At 32.8% G+C, this 20,348-nt stretch overlaps 1 protein-coding gene across 1 annotated transcript; it reads left to right on the forward strand.

Annotated features, from left to right (window-relative positions):
- Window positions 1-689: 689 nt before the first annotated feature.
- LOC149139712 (short-chain dehydrogenase reductase 2a-like) lies at window positions 690-3,485 on the forward strand. Its single transcript, XM_089447869.1, has 3 exons — window positions 690-840; window positions 990-1,412; window positions 2,929-3,485. The coding sequence occupies exons 1-3, from the start codon at window positions 770-772 to the stop codon at window positions 3,314-3,316; spliced, it is 882 nt and encodes a 293-aa protein (XP_089303995.1). The 5' UTR covers window positions 690-769; the 3' UTR covers window positions 3,317-3,485.
- Window positions 3,486-20,348: the final 16,863 nt, after the last annotated feature.

Consider the following 20,348-nt stretch of genomic DNA (forward strand, 5'->3'; position numbering starts at 1 on the left):
AAATTTTGGAAGCGGAATTAAACTGACTTGCGCCATCAAAATAGAAATGATAACTCTCTTTTATTATTTCTTTTCTTCTTATTTAACAAATCATTTTTATATCCATTATAAGAGTATAATGAATATAAGATATTACACGTGAAAATTTACAATGCTTTTTAATTTTGAATATTTTATATCAAAAGTCAATAATAACATGTGAAAGTTGCTATATAACACTTCTAACAGCCATATTAAATTTTGAAAATTTTAAAAAATAAATAGCTACATTAAATATTTATATATTTAAAATAATTTATATTAATTAACAAATAAAATATTAAAATTTATTTTTATTAAAAAATATATATATTAATTAACAAATAAAATATTAAAATTTACTTTTATTTAAAAAAGCTTACTTTTGAAAATATTACAAAATATTCCATTATGAATTACTTTAAAAAATTATTTAAAATTCTATAATATAAAAATAAATTATTCCATACTCTGATAGGACTTAATACACATGGTAAGTTCCATTTTACACTCATGCAAAGAAAGGAGATTCACATCGCTACAAGGGTTACTTTATATTACCCCACTCAAACGAGAATCACGTGACTATACGTTAATTTCTGGGGTTGCGAGCTTCGTCTTAATTTTGACTCTGGTTTGGTTAAGTTTGCCTCTCTGGTATAAGTACACGTTCCTAGACCTGCAGTCGGAGGTACTGATTTTGTTTCATCACTTCTGCCTGTCATCGAACTACCCATCTCGCTCCCCAACCATGTCTAACGAAGAGCTTAATGCAGCGGCTTCTTGTGTTGGTAATCCGAGCTTTAATGGGCCACAGCAACGGTAATCACAGTATACAAGTGCTTGCACTCTATTTGTTTCAGAATTCAATTCTCTGAATTTATGGGATTTCATAATTATTTGAAAATCTCGTGTTTTTTTGGTAATATATATGTTGTTCACTCATTTTGGCTAATGATCTTTCAATGCAGATTGGACGGCAAGGTCGCAATAATAACAGGCGGAGCAACTGGCATCGGAGAAGCCATTGTTTGGCTCTTCGCAAAGCATGGAGCCAGAGTCATAATCGCAGACATTGCAGAGGAAGGTGGGAAAAAGCTCGCCGGATCGCTTTCTCCTCCGGCAACTTACGTGCGCTGTGATGTGAGTAATGAGAAAGACATCAGAGCTGCGGTGGATTTGGCCATGGAGAAATACGGTCAACTGGATATCATGTATAACAACGCAGGAACTGTCGAATCTGTTACGGTTGACAGCGTGGCAGAGTATGAGATGGAGCAATTCGATCGAGTAATGAGGGTAAACGTGAGAGGAGTGATGTTGGGCATTAAGCACGCTGCCCGGGTGATGATCCCGCGGAAGAAGGGTTGCATAATCTCTACCATAGTTACCAAGTTCGAATTCGAATTCGAATACGAATTCGATTCGATACGAAAAAAATTCGACTCTTTAAAATTTAATACGGAAAAAATTCGCCAATATACATCTTACACTATTCACCAATATACATCTTACACTATTATTAATAATATTTTTTCTTAAATTTTGAATAATCTAAATTAACAATTTTGAATTATATTATAAACGCTGCAAATAAAAATAGACATTGAAATTAGTAAAAACAATTTTTCTTCAATGGAATTGAATGAGATATTGAAATTAGTAGAAACAACTCCTCTTCAATGGAAGTGAATAAGATACAATGGGGAGAAAAAACTCTAACATTAGAAAAAAAGGAACCCTTAAAATTGTTAGTTGGTCAATCAAAAGATAGTAACTAATGTTATAGCTTTTAATGATAAATATTTAGGCAATTTCTTAATTACTAAGATAAAATATAAATAAAAAATCATCAAATTAGAACTATCAACAATCATCAAATTAGAATTCTTGTTTTTTGCCTAATTGTTCAAATGGAAGTGAATAAGATATTGGAATTAGTAGAAACAATTCCTCTTGGTCAATCAAAAAATAGTAACTAATGTTGTAATTTTTAATGATAAATATTTAGACAATTTCCTAATTACTAACTGAATAAAATATAGATAAAATATCATTAAATTAGAACTATCAAGAATCATAAAACTAGAACTATCTTGCTATTTTCCTAATTGTACCAAAAAATAGTAACTAATTGAATAAAATATAGATAAAAAATCATTAAAATAGAACTATCAAGAATCATCAAAATAGGACTATCTTGTTGTTTTGCTAATAGTTTAAAAGATTTAGAAACTATATTATATTTTCCTTACAAATTTCTTAAAATAAAAAAGATAAAAAACTAAATTACAAACAATTTTATTGTGAATAAATAATTCCAATTACATTATTCACTAGCCAAAAAATTATAAGAAAAAGATTAAAGTTAAAAAAGAAAAAAAAAATATATTTTATTGTGAAAATCAAAAAACAAAAAACTATTTTATTGTCAAAATAAAAATTTAATAAGACAACTATTCATTTAGTTTTTATACTTACTTTTAGAAAAAATTTTATTTTTAATATAAAAATTAAACAAATAAAGTAAAAATTAATAACAAATCAAATTCATTAACGCATCAAAATAACTTTGATATAAATAAAACTATGAATTTTTTAATCATTAACATATGAATTTTGTAATCATCAATCACACCTATATTGCAGAACAAACAGGGAGAATTAAGTCAATGGTTTACTATTTTTACGCTCAACCGTTCAATTGGATGACGAAACTAAAGCACAAAAAATGGAATACGAATTCTTGAAAACACAAATCAAAGAAAAATTTAAAGATAAATTTAGGAGAAACTGATTTGTCCGAACCGAATTTCAGCGTATTAATGGACGAATCGGACCGAATTGCCGAATTTTCGAATTCTTCAGCCCGATTCGGCCGAATTTGGTAACTGTGATCTCTACTGCCAGCGTTGCAGGTGTTGTAGCAGGAATGTCAACTCACGCATACACAGCTTCGAAGCATGCAGTGATAGGGCTGACTAAGAACGGAGCAGCTGAGCTCGGGAAATACGGGATCAGAGTCAACGCTGTCTCTCCCTATGGCGTGGCCACGGCCCTTGCAGTCAATTACATGAAACAAGGCAACGTCTCGGTTATTTCCGAAGAGGATAAGGCTGCCATGGAGGCCTTCTGCAATAGTACCGCCAACTTAGAGGGAGCGACTCTTAAAGCGGAGGATATTGCGGAGGCGGGGCTGTACTTGGCTAGCGATGAGGCTAAATATGTTAGCGGCCATAACCTTGTTGTGGATGGGGGATTCTCTGTTGTTAACCATTCTTGGAAGCTCTACCGTTGACAGCTCTTACTGCCGATTGTAAGTGAAGCAAGAGTGCTAGTACTACCATATATAATATAATAATATTAATTCGTAGTATGTGCAAGAAATAACCAGCATGCACGTGTAATAAAGTACTGTCCACCGTTGGATTATTATTAGTCTGCTAAAATTCAATTATGGGCATATATACCGTTCGATATATTTATAGTCAATTACTAAGTTAGTTATTTTTATCGGTAAGCTAGTTATTAGTCCTTGCTTTTGGGATAGCAGGTACTATAGTGTTCCATATGGCATTGACCATCTATTAATTCATCAGTTTACTCGTTTGTTTTTGGGTTACTTTTATTTTAACTAAAGTTTATTGGGAACAATTTTGCGTTATGAAAATTTTAATCAAACCTCTGAATTTAGCCTCTTATTGCAGGCTTCACCTGCCCCAATAATCAAACCTCTGAATTTAGCCTCTTATTGCAGGCTTCACCTGCCCCAATGTTGTTTTTAGCGAGGGGAAGCTATTTTATCCTAAGTTTTTGAACGAGCAAGTTACATAGCTTAAAAGCTTACACTTGTCACTGTTGGCTGCCAGGATTGTTTACAGCTGCCGAGATGGGTTTGTTCACACTGTCGAGATGAAAGTTCATTGAAATGATCTCAGAACCAAAGAGGGCGGTTGTTTGTTCAGAATTGAAGAGTCCAACCACTTGAGGCAATCTGCTTTGTATTCAACGGGCGAGGATGATATGAGCGGGCCGACTGGATAAATTTGGGGCATTCGCCTAGCATCGGTGGGATCAACCTTTCCATCCTCAGTGCTTTGATCTGTTCACCCTCTAGTTTCTTGAAAGTGTTTATCAAAATCCCTGTGGCTTCCGACAGGCGCAAGGAATGCTTCACGAACCAGTGAAAGGCATCGCCAGACCTGTCCTGAACGGGAGTCGGCACATCCTTGGCTGGAATCGGCATAACCCCTGGTATTTCTATGCTAAAATTTGCTAAAATCTGCGTCTTTAAATGAAACCTGTATCATAGAAAAGGAAAATTTCAGGGGTTTATTCACACATAAGCTAGCTAATTTAACATAATTTTTAAAATTTTCCTTAACCTGCATCTCCGACACCAGTTTGGGAAGACATAACATGACAGAAAGTGCAAAAGCTTTTCATAGAAAAAGAAAATTTCTTGTAGAACAGAAAAAATGCAGCGATTTCATTTTTTAATTTCCTCGCCTTTAAATGAATGCATATTTTGTGGTTTAACCGTGTTTATTTACTGCAGACGATATAAATAATATTGAACATAAAGAGGAGAAGGCTCAAGAGGTAAGAATTCATCTACCATTTCTTATGCAATCCGTTTCCCTTCTTTTGAGCCTACCTCTCAAGCTGCTTATCAATCTGATGTGATCCACTCAAAATAAAATGAGATGGGTTGCATTGGGCAACAAAAGAGGAAAATCAAGCTGGGAATTGAATTCAAAATTCACTGAATTTACTGGTCTTAAGGTCTTGGTGAAATTAGACAATTGGGTACTTTGAAGGTTAGCATCTTCATTTTTGAGTTTAGAAATGTGTCTAATGGAGAGATGGTGGGTAGAAACTGTTTAATACTGGCAAGAACAAGAAAAGTTAAAAATAATTGGACTCTGAACAAATAGAGGACTAGAAAGAGAAAGGAGACTTAGAGGTAGGAGACATAAAGTTTTAAAATACCGTAAATTGAAATTTGTAAAATTACGCAGCGTCCAGTGATTTCTTGAAGTACAGATTCATCATAACTTATCACTGACTTTATCCTCCTAAGACACTCCGCATTTCTTTTGAGAATTGAGGTATTAGTGGGCAAAACTCACATGTTTGGTTACTGTAGGTAAGCATCAGTTAAGGTAAATTACAACAAAGTAGGATTCAAATGAGTATGAGTTACTACGTAGGTTTCAAGACTTACTTGTGACTTGAGGTGATTATCCAAACTTTTAGTTAAATGTTTTCCTTTTGCTCAACAATTTATTGTTGAAATGAAAAGCACATAGTTTGCCGTTTGAATTTCATCTAGAATGATTTCTGCAGTAACCTTGGATATAACAGCGAGCAACAGAATTAAGGCTTCAGTTCATCGTGAAGTTTAAAAGACAGTACCTTTATTCTACCAGCGAGAATGTTGTTCATCCCTGGTTCCTGATAAAGAAATCATGAAAGTGGCTAATAGCCAATGCAATAAGCTAGTCAGTGCACTATGAAATACCAACCTGGCTTAGATAGAACCCGGCTTAGAGAACCAAGCTTAGGGAACCTAAAAGATTACTCACTTCGGAGGCGCTACACACAAATTAGGTTAATCAACGCATGATTGTGGTCTAACCATCTTCGCTAATGTTGCTTCTGCACCTCAAACGGATTCTCCTACCAAAAACATATGCCATACATGTAGAAAGGTCACACATATGGCACCTTGCATGGCAAAATAGGGCCACTTAGAATTTTAGACAGACTCAAATAAAAAACGAGGGAGTGTCACTCATTGTTGATTGACATTTTATCTTTAATCTTATACCATATTAAGTGCCCTAATTTTTAAAAATATTATTAATGTTTTATATCGCTAACCAATGTTATAGGACTACGTACCATGTGGAACACCGTAAACCTAATTTCACTGTCGCTTTTGTAACTCATCTAGTTAGCGTACATTCAGAAATATGACTGCGTATCATGTGGGGCACCATAAACCTAATTTCACCGTCCCTTTTGTAACTCGTCTAGTCAACGTACATTCAGCAATCTCACTGTTCCGTATTATCCTTTGCTCCTCCTAATAAAAAGTGAACAATTTTCGATGATAAGAATCACTGTATAGCGTTTAGCGATGGATGGACATGATTGGAAAGAAAAGTGGCACTACCGGCACTCCACTAGGATTGTAACGTACGCCATTGGATCCCAAAAGGGTCACCATCCCATGAAAAAAATTCGAATAATACAAGTTGACTAATTGGAAGTACGATCCAATAGGGTGATTACTTCACAGAATTATTTTCGTTTTTGCCGGCAATACATTATAATATATCCGGACATTTACTTGAAAAATCTGTGCCTTCAGCATATTGATACAGTGTTCTGTCTTTTGTTCCGTCAGATATAAAGTGTGAGTTCAATAATGAAAGGCCCAACTTCAACATCAGTATAAATATGCAGCCTGTGGGCCTGTTGGGCCAGGACGGTAGAGCTTGACGTGTAATTTAAAAAAAAATCAACAAAAGATGCGCATGCCTTTTCTCAATCAGAATTAGTTGGTCGAAAAATTCAACAAAAGATACGTATGCATTTTATCAACAGAATTCCTTTTCTCAATCAGAATTAGTTGGTCGAAAAATTCAACAAAAGATACGTATGCATTTTATCAACAGAATTAATTGGTAGAAATTGGAGAAAAAACAACCGAGAGCATGCACACCATTTATTTGTCGAAGTTGGGGGAAATTCAACCAATAGAATGCACACCCGTTTCAGATGAACCTGATAAATTATTCCTTCTTATTTCTTCTTCTTTTCAGGTGAAGAGCTGCACTTCTGGGCAGGGACTACCGCAAAAAGCTACACCCCGACAGGGACTAACGCTACGACAATGGCTCCCTTGTTTTTAGTAATATGTGCAAACAGCGTCATCCACCAATTTCAATTTTCAGATTCTTTAATAAATTGTTATAATTTATGAAACAGTAATATATATGTTTTGATTATAATGAAATTGCAACTATGTATTTTTGGGAAGTTTCAGTTTATGTATAAATGATTTAACATCATTCACCAATTCGAATTTGGTTGTAATTTGTCATGACTACAATTTTAGTTCCTATATTTTGATTTCAATAAAATAATAAATACCCTGGGGCAAAAAATTAATGATAGATTAAGAGAAGAATCTACCGACCAGAACAGATAAATAAATACCTAATATATGATAAATTCAAGTAGAAGCCGACTAATTCAAAAACTAAACTACATATACTATTCAATTTTTATTATTTTAGTTTTAATTATTTTAATTTTAATTAATTTATTTTAATTAACCTAATATGAATTAGTAAATAATAAAACTAATTAATTCTATGGAAATAACAAATGAATAAATAGGTTTAAATAGATTAAATGTAATAAGTTTATTTGTATAATGTAATAAGTTTATTTTGTATAGTTAGTTTTTAATTTTAATTAGTATCTAATTTTAATTTTTTTTTTTTTTAATTTAGTAACTTAATTAAATATAATTAGTATATTTCAATTTAAATTCAAATTTTTATTCTAACCTAATATGGATTACTAAATTATTATATAATTTATATATATATATAAATAAGTCTAATTAATTTTTACTGAAACAAACAAACAAACAAACAAACAAATAAATAAATTAATCCACTGAATATCTAACTAGGAAAGTAATAAATGATTTGATTTGATTTAGATTTAGATTATTTTATTTTTATTTATAATAATTTATAGATTAATTTGATTGATAAATAATTAATCCCCTAAGTACCTAACTAACAAAGAAATAAATTATTTATAGATTAATTTTATTTGTAAATTTAATGTTAAAATCTATTGTCACTGAATAAAAAAAAATTATTTTGTTTTTGTTTTGTTTTTTAGTTACTTAATTTGTTTATGAGTTAATAATAATCTATATTAACTTAAAATAATCTTAATAATGATTTATTATTAATAATAATAATTTATTTATCTATTTACAAATAAATGGTTATTATGTCAAATAAATAATTCCTAAAAAAAAATTCTTTCACTAAGACAGATGCTATTATTAATTAAGGAAGGGGGAGGAAGATACCAAGGATACTACATATCGAAAGATCTAGAGGGATTGATATGTCTAATCAGGGGAAATCAGTTTCCACTAATCTCATTTCCATTGTCCTTGTTGAGATTATGAGGAAACTTCATAATTTCGATAGCCTCTCTAATTTTCTCTTTTGATAATAATCCTCTCTTGCAATAATTTTGGCATCCTCCAAACACACATGATGCTTGGTTTTGGATGAGTGTTCTGCAAGGGCTGATGTACGAGATCTCCCATTCTTAATATCAGCTCTGTGCTCTTTAAGTCTTTTTTTCAAAGATCGTCATGTCTCCCCAATATAACTCTTGCCACACGAACAATCAATCTTATACACACCCTTAAGTTGCTGATGATCTATGTTATCCTTAACCGACCTCATTTTCTGCCTAATTGTTCCACATGTTGTAAACTGAGTGTCTATGTCCTTCTTTCTTAAAATTTTAGTGATTTTATCTGTAACCCCTTGAATGAATGGGAGGTACACTTTCCCACAATTTTCTTTCCCGCAGTTTTCACGGGGACCCCTAGAGAGGACCTTTTCTTGAGCTCTTTTTATAGCTTTCTTAATATTAAACTCCTTGTATCCTATACCCTTAAAAACAGAGGTTAAGTGTTTAATTTCTTCATTTAGGTGATCAGAGTAAGAAATTCTAAGAGCCCTAACAGCAAGAGTGTTTAAGATGCCAATTTTTTGTGATGGATGATGGTATGAATCAGCATGTAGATAGCTTTCCGTATGTGTTTTCTTCCTAAAGACCCGGTGTCCCAAATTACCATCCTCCTTTCTACTAATCAGGACATCTAGAAAAGGAATTTTACCGTTTTCTTCAAGCTCCATAGTAAACTTGATTTTGGATGATATAGAGTTAAGATGATTAAAAAACTTCTCAAGCTCAGCCTTGCCATGAGTCCATTTTAAGTTGGTGTCATCAACAAATCTTTTCCACCATGTCGGTTTCAATGGGTATGAGTCAAGGGATTTTCTTTCAAAGTACTCCATGTATAAGTTGGCGACAATATGTGAGAGCGGGGATCCCATGGCGACTCCCGATATCTGTTCATAATAATTGTCTTGAAAACTGAAAAAAGTGGAATGTAAACAAATTTCCGCAAGTTTTGTTGTTTCTGGATCAGTGACTTCTTTTATAACATGAACAACTTCATCTAGAGGAATCTTTGTAAACAAAGAGACCACATCAAAACTCACTAGAATATCATCCATATCAACCCTCTCATTCTTGACAAGTTTCATAAAATAATTGGAGTCCTTTATAAAAGAGTCTGTGTTTCCAACCAGAGGCTTCAGGATCTTAGCCACATATTTAGCTAATTCATAGGTAGGGGAACCAATGCTATTGACTATTGGTCTAAGAGGGATCCCTTCTTTATGAATTTTTGGTAATCCATAAATTCGAGGTATAACCTCACAGGATGGAATTAGCCTCTTTTCATTTTATCATCAAGGTTTGATCCCATGATAGCCTTCTTGACCTGTTTTTATAACCTTAGGAATGGGGTTCGAGTTAATTCTTATATAACTACCAGACTTTAGATGCTCATTCATTTTATGAATGTAATCATCCTTATCTAAAACAATAGTCGCTCCTCCTTTATCAGCCTTAAGCACCACTATTTTATCATTATTACGAAGTGATCTAAGAGCAACCTGCCCTTCTTTATTTAAATTACTCTTTGGCTGTTTAGATTTCATCATAATAAGGGAACACTCCTGTCTTAATACTCCTTTGTCATCCAATGAAAAGCCTTGAGTCCCATTCTCAATGTTGCAGATGATGCTTTCAAATGGAATGTCCTTGGGAGAGACTGCGAACCCCAAGCCTTTGCTAAGAGTATTAATTTCTTTAGGAGTGAACAATAAGGAAGAGAGATTAACAAATTTCTTATTAGGCATTTTACTGCCCCCATATTCCCTGGGTTTGCCCTAAATTGAGTATCTACGCAGATCACATTGGCGCTGTTCATATCAATATTATTAGGACTGTTGTCATTAATGGTAGAACCTCTGTGCTCACCTATCGGATTAATTCGACATCCTATATTAATTTCAGGAGCGCAACTATCACACTCTACGTCATTGTTGTTCTTATCATTTCTCTTATCAGATTTTTAGTGCTCTTATTGTCACTAATGCTTGTTCTATTATCCAACCTTTCAATGTTTGCTCTATCAGCAACATTGTCGTCAACAGTTTCATCACTAATCTTACCCTGTTCACTATCCTCGCTATCAATGCCCCCCTTACAAACGTAATTTCCAACATCGAGAATGCTAGAATCAACGCAGGAGACATCATCGCTCATTAATGTGTTTCTTCCTTTAGCGTCCACTATGCTCACAACGTACACTACGTTCTCGACATTCAATGGAACTACTACTGTGTCACCTATCTTGGATGCTGGAATTACTCCATTCTCCATAGTTGAATTGATTACTACCACGTTATCAACCTTAGCTCTCAGTTGACAACATGCATCCCCATCCTTCGCTACAGGGTGTTTGCTATTTTCGAAGCTACCAGGTTCATCAGAAGCCTCAACCGCTGGACCTTTTCCTAATTTGGAGAGCTTTCTCGAATGTCTACTTTTTGTATATGAATGATTTAATTTATAAGTCAGGTTGAAGATGACTCCGGATGGATTATGTATTTTAGGTGTAATGTTGTTGGAACAACACTCTGCTATTTAATGATGTTAGATGCTGGTTGATAAGTATTATGATTATTTAATATATATTATAAAATAATTATATATTATTAATTAAAATAATTGTATATTAGCAATTGCATCAAATGTTGTAAAGGAAACGCCGTAAGTGGATAGTATATGAAAAAAGAGTATAGATGAAAAGTGATGTGATATGTTATAAATCCTTATAAACACAGACAAAATAATGTATTGTAACACACTTATTCATTTATCAGAATTAAGTTTGTTGAGATTGTTAATAATGTACTTGTTACACATTCAATTAAAAGAAGGGTGTTGTGTTAGATTGTTATTATTGTACTTATTTTGTTAATGATCACCTTTCTTTCATTCACATTTTTACTTTCAAATTATTAGTAGATTCAATTTATGTAGAGATGAATGCAATCACAGTCTATACATAAGAATCATAGAACTATCCATAATATTTCACTGTAGATCCTTACTTTTTCTTGCAAGAAAGTAGTTAATGTGTTACTCCATTCCATTTCGAGGGATATGTAAAAATACATTAACAAAGCCTCAAAATATATTTTCACTTTCTATGGCATCAAAATTTTAGTTAACAAAGGGGCGAGGTAGATGTTAAGGGTCTAATCATGTTAAGCTTCTATCGACATAGTTGGAAAAAATGGGTGTGATCATTTTGGTGGGTGTGGTCATTTTAACTTTTCATGGCATCAAAATTTCTAACTAAGAAAGAGGTAAGGTTGATGGTTAGAGCATAATTGTGTTGATGGCAACATCATAATTGGATTGGATTTTGTATGGTGATTACTTAATCAAATTAAGTAGGGTTTTGCAATGAGCCTGATCTAATTTTTTAAAATCAATCTTATGATAACAATTTATTTATATCTTTCTTTTTCTTTAGTTCATTTTGAAAGCATAATTGTAACAAATTTTTGACAGAAAGAAGTCACAATTCTGCAATTTCTAGCTCTTAACTTATTTCCACTTCTGAATCCAATTTTAAAACTCTACCACTAATTAAAATAATTTTAATCAATGTAAAAATACCACTCAAAATTTCCAAAATCACTTAGAATATAATCAATATTAATATTATATATTAATTTATATTTTATATTTAAATTATGTCGAGTTTTAAATACATTGAATGTTATTATAGTATATATAAAAGAAAGCTGATTTTCCCTTGCCAAAATAAATTTAGTTTTCCTTTTTTTTAAATAAGTTTATTTTATTAATAATTTTAACGATGGTGAGAGGAAAAACTTGTTTTAATATATAAATTAATATCTTTAAAAGAAGGTATGTAGAAGTAAGATGATGTAGACCTTTGTTAAGAAAGCAATAAAACCTTATTTCATTAATAATGTTAATGACGGTGAGAGGGAAAATTTGTTTAATATATGAATTAATATTTTTAAAAGAAGGTATGTAGAAATAAGATGATTTAGACCTTTGTTAAGAAAGTAGTAAAATTTTGGAAAAATGATGTTTATTATTTTTTAATATTAATGAGGTTTGTTTTTAATAAATAAAATATAATGGAGTAAATATTTTTTAAATATTATTTTTATATTTAATTGTAATATAAATAATAGTATTAAAATTATTATAATTTTTTTTTAAATATTATTTTTATATTTAATTGTAATATAAATAATAGTACTAAAATTATTATAATTTAAAAAAAAAATGGTGGAAGAGTGGTTGGATTATGAAACTATGAAAAGTTATTCTTATATTATTAAGAGTAGGAGTTATTGTGCATCCTCAACCTCTTCTATGTCACAATTTTTTTAAATTTTCTTATTATAAAGTGTTGTTGGGTTAGTTTAGCATTTGTCCTAATTTTGACAATATTCATTTTGTTTATTAAGATCAAGTTATCATAACAATAGTTTTGATCATTAAATTAAGATTTATAAAATTTAAATATAGTATTCAACATATTTTTATTTGTAATTTTATTTTCATTTTGTTTTTTTATTATTATTTGTAATTTTAAAATATGTGTTAAGTCTATGGTGGCTACTCTTCATACTATAAGTAATAATAAGAAGCCTATATTTTCTCATCTTGAGCACTTTGTACTTGTATATTCCAAAAATTGAATCATGAATTTATATTCTATGGATGTACATTTAGTTTCAATGAATAGAATGGTGTAAGGGATGTTGTATTTACTTTTAAAATGATAGGTTATGAAATATTTTTGGATTTGCACAATTTTATTCTTAGAAATTTCATGAGTTGTTGTAAGACTAAATTTCATAAAACTTAAATAATATTTAGGGTATCTAAAGTGATGAAAATAAGTTTCTTATCTAGAGTTAAAAAATTATACATTTTCTTTAGGATTATAATAAGATTTCAAATCACTAATATTTTTTTCCCGACACAATGGTCCCTCAAATTGATACCTTCAAATACTTGTAAGATTAGGATCACACCTCTTCAAGGGCGTAATCACCATGTAGAAATGAGAATAAATTATGTTCTTAGATTATTTTTCATAATATTTCATTTTATTGATATTTATAGAAAACTCATAATTTTTTACTAAATTGTTGAAAGACTTTGAGTTGCTTGTGAATATATTCAATTATTTTTGCAAGTAGGACAATATCATCAACATGCAATGAGTTCAACCATACTAATACATATTTGATGTTCTAAACATTATTCAATTTTTTTAATATAGATGTCAAAAAGTTTGGGAAAATTTGCACTCTTTCTTAACACCCATTTAATGTCTACAGGCCACTTGTTATATTTCATCTTAGTAATAGATTTTTGTAGATCAAATCACAAGTTTATTGGAAAGAAGAAACAAATTGATTGAGAAAACGTTTAATATGCAGCACAAAGATCAAGCTCCCAAGTTTTAAGGTCTTGTCTTGGTATTCTTCAATGTATTTAGTTTTTCCATTAATAACAGATACTTGAAATCATATTTTATATCTTCAATAGAGAAAATTGTATTGTTGAGTGGTTGAGATGCCTTGATAAACTTGGATGAAAACAAAATTTTGTTAAGGTAGGAGTTTTAGTAAATTATGTTGACATTAGTCAAATATTTGTCTTTTTTTAAGGACGATGTTAGTCCAAAATATTAAGGTTCTTTTTTTATGTATGTTAAAAAGTCTCTCTGGATTTTTAGTTAAATATTAACTTTATTTTATTTTATTAAATTATTATAAGATTTGATTTCAGTATTTCTATTAGTCCAATTGTATTACCCACTGAAATGTTACCACTATATTAAAAATGATGGAGAATACATAATCCCTTCCTTAATAATCTCTTTACCTAGCAGGTAAGGCCTCCAAGTGGGACCTTTGCCTTGGTAAATTCTCAAATTATTCCTTGGGTCTACACCCTAATGGAAATTAACATCAACAAGGAATAGGGGAGGGAGAAAATATCCTTAATAACCTTGGAAATTTAATTATAATTTCACTTCTGTTAATTGTGGCATCTGGGCTAATTGGAACCAAGAAGACAATACATATATGCAATAAGGATGAACTTTAAATATTGTATTTTTTAAAGAAAGAGTAAGTGTTTCAACCTCCTAATACTCTTTGTTTGTAACGGTGAAATCTCTCTACCATGAAAACTTTAAAGAAATAAGATAAATTGGTGCAATATTTTGGAAAATTTCAGCCCCGCCTTCAAAGAGGGAAATTTCTTTGTTTTCTTGATAGTATCCCTCAAAAGCAATATCTTCAACAACAATCTTGTGTTTATCCATGGTATCCTTAGAATGGGACTAAATTGGATTTTGTTCTTAATCTTGTTTAGTGCAATTAAACCTTGATAGCAAATCATATATTATTTTGATGTCAATCTCCAACTTTCCAAATGTAGCTTCCATCTACATGGGGTCAGACAAAATGACTGTTAGTTTATGTAGCATCGGAGGTGTTCTAGTCTCGAAACTTTGTGGAGAGGCTAAAACACAGGAGTTCTCCATAACCAAAAAATTGTTTCTGGAAATTCCACTTAGAAGTGTCTCAATTAGATTACTACCCTATTGTTTAATATTTACTAAGTTTAAACTTAGGAAATCTAGTTAATTAATCAAAATTAATTGGGATAATGTGTGAATCATCTAGAAAATCACATATATTAATAGGGAAATAATATGGTCCCTTGATTAAGTTTTAATCTTGGCCATTGGAAGTCCTACAAAAGATTATAAGAATAAGTCAATTGGTAGGGGGAGCACACAATTGAGCGGTTTGATTTCCTTCAAGAGTTTGATTTTTCCAGAGAGTCAACAGTTCTCAGAAGAGTTCGAGATTCAGAAGGAAGCATAGTTAGAGAGGGGCAAAGATAGTGAGGTCAGAGGAAGCTTTCCAGATCCATCGAGTGCATTTGCAAAGAGATAGAGATAGCCACAATGAGGCTGACACAAAAGCTTCTATAGGCAGTTTGATTTTGCTGGAGAGAAGTCGAGTTTTAGTTTTAGAGGCTAAGAAAAGGCTCCAGAAGGCTGGAGAGAGAGTTTCTTCGCTAGTGGAAAATAGGATGGATACAGGAGCAACAAATTCAGGCTGTGCATGGGAAGATATTGTGCAAGTGTGACGCAGCCCTGCAAAGATCAATTTGGACAGTGCACTTGGAGCTACAGTTAGAGCCCAAATTTTCGTGTGGGATGAGGAAAATTCCTCACTAGATTTTTGCCATTATTTTTCTCTGTAGGATAGCCAAATTCAAAATAGAGTTGTACTCAAAATTTCTCCCTGTTACATAATAATAAAAACCCTCAGCTGCTACACCAGCTTTTCTAAGTTGGGTTTTTCTGGGGCAATTTGTCCAAAAAATAATTGTGCTAATTTTTTATGTGTGTGTGTTAGCATTTCTTAGTTTCTAGCACTATTACTTTTCCGTAGTTTTATTTGTGAAGGTTGCAGTTTGAATTATTTGATATTTGTCGTAGCAGATAAATTGTTAAATTAATTAACAACTAGAAAAATAATTTCTAGTTGTTGCAATAGGATTTCAGTGGTAACGTTTTCACATGGTATCAAAGCGTGATTGGTCAACTGGGAAGCTCAGAAGCGGAAGAAGAGAATTTCATTGTTTAGAGGGAGAAACAGGTTGAAATTATCTGGTGCTACACAATACCTAGCCAGGAAATACGAATTGTTCGGGAAAAGGTTCGATTTTCAGTTGCAGAGAGAAAAAAAAAGTTAATTTGCTGAGAATAGTAATTCCAGCAGGCAGAGGGAGTAGCAACAACTCATATTTTCGCTAAGTAGATTCCTTGGTTGGATGCAAAGGATTTTGCAATAGTAGAATCAACATCGGGTGGAAGAGAATAACACACACATAGAGGGAAAAATTCTCTCCGGGGACTTAGAGTTTTAGAAGTCTGATTTTCTAAGGTAGATTGGCAATATCTGAGTGCAGATTTCTTCACTCCATAAGGGAGTGCATATAGCAAAACCAACATTAGAGCAGAGGGAAAGAGGGATTTTTCGATAAGTTTTTTGAGATGTACACAACTGGGCTTAGAGGTCAGGATAGGTTGGAGGGAGCCTCCAACTATGCCATCTAGAAGGCTAGGATGTCCTTCCTTCTAGATGAACATGGCTTGAAAGCCTATCCAGACTATGTTGTAGTAGTACCCCAAGATGTGGAACAACTGAAGGAGTACAAAAGAGAAATGGCAAAGGTGAAGCAAATGATCTTGGATGGAGTTCGAGATCATATAGTATCACATGTAGATGGCCAAGGGGTGACCAAGAAAATGTGGGATCCTCTCTCCATGCTATATTAGGGTTCTTCTAAGGAGTGGAAGATATTTCTCTAGGAGAAGGTGAGAAGCATAAGGATGTAGAAGGGCGAGAGAATAAATGGCTTCTTCATTAGGATTCAAGAGGTTTGTGATCAACTAACAGTTGTTGGGGAGGCATTTTGGGTAGAGACACATTGCTAAGATGGGATAGGATGTGGGCCGATCTACAATAGGAGGAGTTAAGATGTGCTTTATTGAAGAGTACTATTAGCAGAAGCAACAACAAGGTCATGAAGAGTGCAAAGGAAGAAGAACATTTGGCCCTAGCATATAAAAGTCCCAGTCAAGGACAGGGGGAAAAGAAGAATAAGAAGGACTTGTCAAAGGTGAAGTGCTTCAAATGTGGTGAGTCTAGTCACTACATTACGCAATGTCGTCTCAGGAAGAAGGAAAAGTAGGAGAAGCAGGACTAGGCTGAAACGTCAACTAAGATTGACAAGTTGTCCACTAGGTTGGAGGAATACTTCACTATGATGGCAGCCATAACTTTAGGAGTGAGGTGGAGTGACTTGGAGATGTAGCCCATAAATATAGAGATTGGGCATGATCCTTGAGGTGTCCTCCTTATGGATCATTACCTTGCTATAGGGGCCCACAATATTTAGTAGCAGGATGGATCAATGACAGTTTATGCAGTGAGATTCTGGATTCGTCGTTGCAGACTACTAGAAGTCATGTACAAAGGTGCACAATGCAGTGTTGGGAACAACGCAGAGTGGAACAGTGGTAGAGTCAACATGAGCGCAGATTCTTTAGTAGAGAATGTAGTGGCTAGTAGTAGTAAGGACTCAGGAGACATATGCATCATACAGAACACATTTTATTTAGTATTTAGGATGCTTCTAAGTTGCAGTAGTTTCAGTTGGAGCAACAACAATTGGAGGACTTGCAGTGCAAATGCAGAGTTGGCTACAACACTACAACGTCAACAATAGCATCGATGCAACATTAGAGTTGCACAGTGGTTAGTGGGCAGTGACAGGAAGTCATAGTGTCCAGAAATTAGTAGCGTGAAAGAGGGTGGTACATAGACAAGGTGTTGTGGCAGGAGGTTCAACACTAGAGTTGGAAAGAACACCTTCCACGCTAAGAGGGAGTGTTGGTTTCTGTAGCATTGGAGGTGTTATAGTATTGAAACTTTGTGGAGAGTCTAAGAAAGAGGATTTCACTATAGCCCACAAATCGTTTATGGAAATTCCACCTAGAAGTGTCTCAATTAGATTATTAGCCTATTTTTTAATATTTCCTAAGTCTAAACTTAGGAAATCTGGTTAATTAATCAGAATTAATTGGGATAAGGTGTGAATCATATAGAAACTCACACGGATCGACAGGAAAATAATATGGGCCCTTGATTATCTCAGTCGTTGGAGGTCCAACAAAATATTATAACAAGAAGTCGATGGGTAGATGGAGAACACACTTAAGGGGTTCAATTTCCTTAGAGAGTTCGATTTTTCTAAAGAGCCAACAATTGTTGGAAGAGTTCAAGATTCAGAAGGAAGTAGAGACATAGAGGGCAAGGGGCAGTGAGGTCAGAGGAAGATTTCTAGATACAGCGAGTGCATTTGCAGAGAGGCATAGATAGCCATAGTGAGGCTAACGTAGGGGAATGCATAGAAGCTTCCAGAGGAAGTTCGATTTTGATGGAGAGAAGCAAATTTTCAGTTCCAGAGGCTAGTAAAGGGTTCCATAAGGCCAAAGAGACAATTTATCATCTAGTGGCAGACATGATAGTTATATGAGCAACATATTCAAGTTGTACATGGGAAGAGACTGCGCAAGGGTGATGCAAGTCTATGCTGACCATTTTGGACGGCTTACTTGGAGCTGTAGTCAGAGCCCAAAATTGCCTATGGGATGAGGACAATTCTTCATTACATTTTTACTAGTATTTTTCTTTGTAGGATATCCAAATTTGACGTCCAATTGTACCTATAATTGTTCATTGCTGCATAATAATAAAAATTGTCAGCTACTACATCGGTTTTACCAAGTTGGGTTTCTGGGGACATTTGTCCAAAAAATATGTGTTAATTTCTTATGTGTGTGTGCTAGCATTTCTCAATTTTCATCGCCATTATTTTTCTGCAGTTTTATTTGTGAAGGTTGTAGTGTGAATTATTTGGTATTTTTCATGGTAGATAAATTGTTAAATTAATTGACAATTAAAAAAATAATTTCCAATTGCTGCAATATGATTTTAGTAGTGAAATTTTCACAATGATTATATGTTCTCATTTCAAAGGATTTTATTTTCTATAATAGGTTTTTCTATTTAAGTGCTCATGTTGATCTTGAGAGAGAGAATCTACTTCATTGTCTTAGTGACAATCTATCTCTGGGTATTCAATACGATACTCTTAAATATCACCATATCGAAGAAAATAAGAGTCATGTGTAGCATTCACATCTCTTTGAAATTATTGAACCCTTTCATGATGGAATATATATGATACATTATTTCATGAATTTTGATGATATTCAATCTCTTTCATCTCCTCCTTGAGGATGAAAACTTACTCCCAAAGTTTCCTCACATCATGCTTCAAAATATGTCATATTTTAGTAGGAAAATAAAATTTTGCAGAGTTTCCAAGTGAGATATTTCCCCTATGACACCATTATGTATTCTCACCATGAGTATGGCGGTATTATATTCAATATGAAGAAGGATCCATTCCAAGATTAGAATATTCTTAGGTAATAATTAGTTAATTCTATATAATACTAAGATAATATACCAAAATGAGAATTAGTTAATTCTTGATATATTACTAAGATAATATACCAAAATGAAAATGGAAGTTGGATTCCCTTCCTTTCCCTTATAATGCCATATGATCATTGTCATATCTTAAGGATAAAACATTTTCCAACAAATATGCCACTTGAGGTGTTGTGTGTGGATGTTTCCCATGGCAAGGAGGAGTAATGAGATTCAAAGACACCTTCCTTCACATGTATTTTAACTAGTTTAATCCTCCTTAAATCTCATACATTCCTTATTCAAAACATTTTTTCTTATTCTATTTCTAGCATTTTAACTTTGTATTCTTTCATGAGAATGTTGAAGTGTCATTGTTGACTTGAATGCCAACATGTTAGTGGCTAGAAATGCTCGTTTAATGGAGTGGTCAAATCAATATAATTTTGTTAGCAAATGAAAAAAACATGAGATAGATAGCTATAATCTGTAGAGGTTCATAACATTGTTGAATTATTCTAAAGTAAAGTGTGTAGATATTTTTGAAATGTTTGATAAACCCATCATCATGACATAAAGTTGCAATGATAGTAAAAAAAGTACAAGAACAAGTATTTAAACGACTTTAAAGGAGTTATTATTATTTTCCATCGAATAACAAGTAAACTCTTTTAAATACTTGCACTTGCACTCTTTTTACTATCATTGTAGCTTTATGTGTATGTGATAATGGCTAGAGTATCCACATGAAACATTGGACATTTTAAAGACTTCTACATAGTTTTCTTCGAGAAATTTTCAACAAAATGATGACTAATTATGAAAACCTTCACATTCAAGTTTATAATAGGTTTATAGAACATATGGAGGGGTGGCGGGGAGCTATTTAGGTTGTGAGTATCCATTAATTTCTTTGTGTTGTATACCCCCTTTCCTCTTAGCTTATCCTTACCTACTAGTGTGATCCAAGTCTAAAGATGT

The sequence above is a fragment of the Pinus tabuliformis genome, chromosome X, assembly GCF_031772625.1.
Source record: "Pinus tabuliformis cultivar Carrire ecotype Pingquan chromosome X, CPIR1, whole genome shotgun sequence".
In the NCBI taxonomy this organism is placed as follows: domain Eukaryota; kingdom Viridiplantae; phylum Streptophyta; class Pinopsida; order Pinales; family Pinaceae; genus Pinus; species Pinus tabuliformis.

Bases quoted from the DNA above. Each gene is read 5' to 3' on its own strand.
- LOC149139712 (XM_089447869.1), top strand. From the start codon at position 770: ATGTCTAACGAAGAGCTTAATGCAGCGGCTTCTTGTGTTGGTAATCCG. The intron at 841-989 runs GTAATCACAGTA...CTTTCAATGCAG, and splicing joins TTTAATGGGCCACAGCAACG to ATTGGACGGCAAGGTCGCAA. The intron at 1,413-2,928 runs GTTCGAATTCGA...CTCTACTGCCAG, and splicing joins ATCTCTACCATAGTTACCAA to CGTTGCAGGTGTTGTAGCAG.